This window comes from Schistocerca gregaria, chromosome 4 (genome assembly GCF_023897955.1).
Source record: "Schistocerca gregaria isolate iqSchGreg1 chromosome 4, iqSchGreg1.2, whole genome shotgun sequence".
Classification (NCBI taxonomy): domain Eukaryota; kingdom Metazoa; phylum Arthropoda; class Insecta; order Orthoptera; family Acrididae; genus Schistocerca; species Schistocerca gregaria.
The window spans coordinates 55,846,684-55,852,683 of record NC_064923.1 but is presented as its reverse complement, the minus strand read 5'-3'; the positions used below and the strand labels follow the sequence as shown (position 1 = coordinate 55,852,683).

The following is a 6,000-nucleotide window of genomic DNA, read 5'->3' as shown; positions in this document are numbered from 1 at the left end:
GTCGTCCGTATCTTGAGGTGCGTGGTGATGTGTCAACGGCAGCCCCCTGCTGCGTCGGCGACGACGTTGACGGAGTGATTGCTGAGTGAGGCCTAAGTTGTGGAAGGTCAGGCGTCGTTCCTTCTGGAAAGACGTACGCCGGTTTCACGCTGTCAGTGGAGACTGTAGTCGGTTTTGCCATTGATAAAGATGTCCAAGGTCTTGCCTTCAGCTGGTTATGACACGGTGTGGACCGGAATATGGTGGTTGGAGCGAGGGTTTAATGCCTTCCGTTCGTAGCATGACGTGAGTGCAGGAGGATAAGTCATGATGGACAAACGTGGCAAGAGTCCCGTGTTGGTGATGTTGCTGCAGACGGAGGCGAGACACATGTTGTCGCAGTTGGCCGAAAAATTCCGGCTAGTCACCCCTCCATCTTGACCGGTTCATCGTTTGGTGTAACCATTGGTTGCTCAAGGTCAGTCCTTCAAAGATCCAGGCGATCATCATTGCAAAACCACCTCTTCCTTCCGTCTCCTTGATTTCTATCTCACCATCTACACCCGTCCTATCAATCTCACCCCCATCCTCAAGTACCTTGGCGTCACCCTTGACCGTCGCCCCTCCTGGACCCTCCATCTCCGGACAATCCAAGCCATGCCACGCTCCTCACTCCGTCTCCTCATGCTCCTTTCTGGCGGCACATGGGGTCTGGACCCCTCCACCATCCTCCACACCTATAAATCCCTCATCTGCCCTATCCTCTACCATGCCCATCCTCCCTGGATCTCCGCCCCTCCAACCTTCTAAAAATCCCTTCAAATCCTGGAATGCCATGCGCTCCGCCGCGCCTATCGCATCTGCCTCCCCTCCCCCATGCGGATCCTGTATGACCTAATTCTGTTCCCACAGCTCCTCCTTTTCCTCCAACGGATACGGTTCGTCTACACCTCCCGCAAACTTGATCTCCCTCACCCGCTTTTCTCTCCGATCCTTTCCCACTCCTGTCTGCTGCCGTGCCTGTACTCTGACATCCCACTTGATCTCCATCTCTCCACACTCCATACCTTTTCCAAAGGTGGCTTCCGCCAACTTACCTCCGTGATGATCCCCTGATCCCCTCTATCTACACCTCCTATCAACTTTGATCCTCCCCTTCCTCCCCCTGTGTTTTTCTCCAGGGCACCCTCTCTTCCTTCTGTCCCTTCTCTCTTCCTCCCTCCCTCCTCTCTGCCCAGGCTTCCCCTACCCGAAGGGGGTAGGGGAAGCCCTCCCTTCTCCTCTGCCACTGGCATCTACACCCTACCCCTCTCCCTCCTAGCCACCCCTTTGACAGGTCCCCGGCTTTGCATGTGAACAGTGAATATTCGTGCGATGGAGATCGTGGCTAGTGTTTGTGTGTATCTTCATATTAGTGCTTAAGTGTCTCTATGTTCGTGCTCCTCAGATCACATGTGTAATTTCTGTCTTTTCTGTTTGCGAACAAGTGCTGCACGTTTTTTGTTCCGACATTGCGCCTGTGAACGACTACATGTATTTTAATATTCCTGACTACCGTTTATTATCCACCATGTTGGTTTTGTTTTTACGTCTGTTATTATGCTATATGTGTTATCTGAGGCCGAAGAGCAGCATAGATAGGCCGCTGCCGTCCTACCTTGCCTGTAAAGGTGTTTAAATAACAATTTAAAAAATCAGTAAGCATCCGAAGATGACGAGCTGCTGTCTCGTTGAAATATTGTGCAGCTTTCACATTATCCGACGCTACGCCCGTGAACCAGTGAAGAAATTGGAGTCATACTTCTGTACAAAGTTAATGAGAAGAAGTAAAGAAGGACTGAACGCATAGTGCATGGATCGCATATCAAGCTACGCCGTAGTGACATATAGTCTTTGCTCCACATTTAAAAATATATTTAATTACAGGTGTAGTCACATTTCACATTCCAGGCCAATGTCATATTAATTCATAAATGTTACTCGATAGCTGCTAGTCAACTTTGTTGTATGCACATAAGTTTCCAGTTGTGTTCATCTACAGATGCGATTCGTTTATGACAGCCTGAGACATTTACTGTTATACAGTTTTCAAACCATAGTGACGATTTTAAAGTAGTTGCAATACAAAGCTTATGCTATTAAGGGAAAGGAAAGAGTACGTAAGACGAGAATTTTATCCCTAAGAATGACAGAAAATTTTAAAAATTGCACCAGGTAATAAAAACGAAACAATGTCGTCTCCAAACTATTTAAAAGTGTGTTCAGAGGAGCATTACAAAACAATATCTTGCTGGAGAATTATTTGCTCTCTCTCTCTCTCTCTCTCTCTGTCTCTCTCTCTCTCTCTCTCTGTGTGTGTGTGTGTGTGTGTGTGTGTGTGTGTGTGTGTGAGTGTGTGTGTGCGTGTGTGTGGTGTGTGTGTGTATGTGTTTGGGGGGAGGGGGGGATAAGGCTCCCGTGAGTGTAGCTGCGCTAGTATAAATGTTAGTAGGATTTATTCATTATTTGATAATGTAGTGGACATCTATACACAAAAAGCACCAAAATACGGTAAATGCTAAATATCATTGTTGGCTCACCTGTTATAAAAGCAACAGTAAATAAAGAAACATGGATAAATATGACAGACAAGCATAAATTTATAATGTGCTCACGTCAAAGCTGCAAATTCGACGTTTTTTGGGCACATTCACCTTGAAGAACAAGCAAGCTATTTTTCAACACCACCACTGCGTTATTTATTAAAACTGACGCTCAGCAGTGTGATCTTGTGGGTACAACAACAAAAAGTCGGTGGCTATTCCATCTTTTCTTGCAAGAAAAAAAGGAGTTCAAGTCTTTGGAATTTGTCGCAGTCAGTCAGAGTGTCCTCCCTTTTATCTCTTCAAGGCTTTACGGCAAGTTCATTCCAGATATCGAAAGCAAATTATTAAGCTGCCTGCGAAACATATGTACAAAATTCATGATACTTTAGAACGGAATCTTTGTGTCCTAGCGATGTGATAACAGTTCAGCGTCTCAAACAATATTTTAATTATGTCTCTGGTCTAGCTTGATACACGAGAATTCACGAGCAATTAAAATGAATACTACACAACTGGTGTTCGCTGACATCTACCAACTATTATGACACGACAGTAAATGCTGAGGTCAGTCTGTTACCACAACCTTTATTTGGCGTTCACATTCGCTGGCTTCGACAACTCACAACTAAATTTCAATCTAACCTAGACCCTGGGTCAGCTACAGACCAGTCTGTTTCCGCAGCGAAATCGACCGATTTCAACAGAACAGAAATCATTTTAGTGCCTCGTCCAGAAACCCAGTGCAGGTGGTTTCAATCTCTGCCATCGTATATACTTTTGCTCGCTGACTTCGATGACGCAATTTTCATTGTGTTTTGAACCATTACCAAAATTAGTGATATTATTCATATTTCTTTACATTATCATCAAGGAACATTTATGTTACTGTGTAATATTTTCCATTGGTTTCAATGAAGACGCATAATTTGTTATCTCTTTCTAAGTAAATCGCAGACATTACTAGCAAACTTTCAGTAACACTCACTTCTATAAGCATTACGATTTATTTTGCCTTTAATTTTGTTAAAGATAAAATTTTACGATTTCCGTTCATTAAGTAGGCCGGTAATAGTTTCACATAGAAAGAATTAGCAATATTAGTTCAAAATCTACAGTGCGTGTTGTCGTGACTTTTGAAGTTCCTGGATGCTGACGGCACAAATGCTGATCTGAATAGGGGTGGACAAACGATACTCGCGTACGAACGACCTCGAGATTTCCCGGTATGCCACAGGGCTCGATACAATGTCGAGTGCTGCTCGAGCAATCAGTGATATGTGACTCACGTGCTACGAGAGGAAACGATACCGAGAAGATAAACAAAACTGCTACAACAACAAGCTATAGCTCTGTCTGATTTATGACAGCTTCGTGAAAAGTGGGTGGGAGTACCAATAAATCCTACCACGATACAAATTCCTGCTGAATTAGAATTAATTTAAAATAAGAATTCTCAAACAATATGTATGGAAACTGTATAAACATTTATGGTGATTATTTCCGCAATAGTAAGAGACAAAAGTGAAAGTATTGTCATCCAGAAACATTACTCGACTCTGAGCCCAATATAACGTTGTATTTGGTTATCAGAGACTATAACAATTTACCAAGTGCGTTGCAAATGAGCATTTAGATCCCAGTCCATATATCAGAATAACATGTGGCTGTGATTATTTATTTATTTACTAAGGGCTGTGTCTATCTATGAGCTGCACATCGTAAGAGTGCATCGTAAGAAACTGTATGTGCGTCACAGTTATTTTTATGATTAAAGCCCATAGTATATGAATAACAATATGGCACGTTATCAAGATAGTACAAACCGAAGTCTGTAGATTGTGTGACGATCCAAAAATCGTGCAAAGTCGGAGATTTCTCGAACTCTGAGGCCAACTGTTAAAGCACTTCGAATTTTTTTCAAGCACAGTACTAGCTCTAAGAATATGAATGATCACTCAGTAGACGTTTGTACTCTGAGGTGTCGTTTACAGCTGTCGTTATGTTGGTTGGTTGGACAGCCGCCTAAGCTATTTTATAACACAACGAAAAAAAATCTGACGTGGGATAGCTAACATTTCGACATAAACTAATTAGATAGTCAATGATTAGTGCCTACGTACAAGTTGCTCCTAAGTAAATTGTCACCAGCAGTGGAAATATAGCAGTCACGTTATTCGACTACTGTCCACTAATAGATAGTAGTCGAAGGCCATGCGGTCCGCTGAAACCAGTGACCTGACTTGTCGAAACGTGACTCAGCTTCATTTGTTTCAGACATCCTGCTGTGTCGCCGCGCGTTACAAAAACAGTGCAATATGAATTTCACCGTTCCACTTTTGCTAAATTTACTACTGTTACTGAATTTTTTTGCCATATCGTGGAGCCTTCTGGTAATGAAAAAGGTGAGTTCACTTTCGTGCTTCACATTTATTGGGTAGCTCTGTTCCACAGATAAGTGCTGACATTTGCTCAGTCATAAAGCCTACAGTGACTACGTAGTAGGGTTTAAACTTTACAGGAGGCCGTCCACGGGCCATGCTTGGTTGTGATGCAAAGCAGATCTTGACAACGCGTCTCCACGTGAAGTTGAAGCCAGGAAATGGCAGGATAGTATGTGGTAGGGTAATTTCCAAGAATGTTTCCCTATTCAAGCTGCAGGGTGCAAACGATATATATCGAATGTGCGATTCAAAATCGATCACACGACTGTGGTGGCGTGTTTATAGTGGTCACTACAGCAACAACAAAAGAGCGTTACAAAAATAGTTGTAATTCCGAAGGAAACGACTTAACACCAGTCGTCGTCGACGTTGTCGTCATGATAAAGTCAATTTGATGTGTATTCTACGAGAAGCATTGGGAGGCATTCCCTTCTTGCCGCAACTTGGGTAGACTCTGCCACTGTCATAGTGTCACATTTCCGGCAAAAATTCAAACAAGTTTCTACATTGCATAAGCATGGAATTAGATTCTTCCACGTGAGACAATCGGCCGAAGAAACGTCTGCAATACCAGACATCCCACTCACTACCGTCATAACTGGTTTGGGTTTTCCTCGCATCTCACAAATAATTTATCATAACGCCCGCCACCACAGTCGAGTGATCGAATTAGATTCGCACTATCGATATATATCATTTGTGACCTGCGGCTCCAATAAGGAAACATTCCTGGAAATTACCTGTGGTACAAATAATCAGCTGCGAACTCTACTTGCCGTTGGCACATGAATTGGACTCATTCTGTGAACGGCCTTTTCTTCACATTCAGATTTTGTTGCATTTTTCACTTTTGTGTCATTAATAACATTTCAACATAAACGTAGAAGTAAATATCTATATGTATCAGTAAATATCTACATATACCCGAGTGTCTCTCCTAAGGGTGATTCAACGCATTTGGCAGAAATCTGTAATTCTGTTTCAGCAGTGTGTTA

The 6,000-nt window shown here is 43.0% G+C and overlaps 1 protein-coding gene across 1 annotated transcript in view; it reads left to right on the top strand.

Moving 5' to 3' along the window:
* The first annotated feature begins 4,949 nt into the window (after positions 1-4,949).
* LOC126267124 (transmembrane protease serine 4-like) overlaps positions 4,950-6,000 on the top strand; it is a 166,269-nt gene continuing 165,218 nt past the window's right edge. Inside the window, exon 1 of the mRNA XM_049972042.1 lies at positions 4,950-4,966. Coding sequence (XP_049827999.1) covers positions 4,958-4,966 — 9 coding nt within the window. The 5' untranslated portion in view covers positions 4,950-4,957. The remainder of the gene's footprint in view (positions 4,967-6,000) is intronic.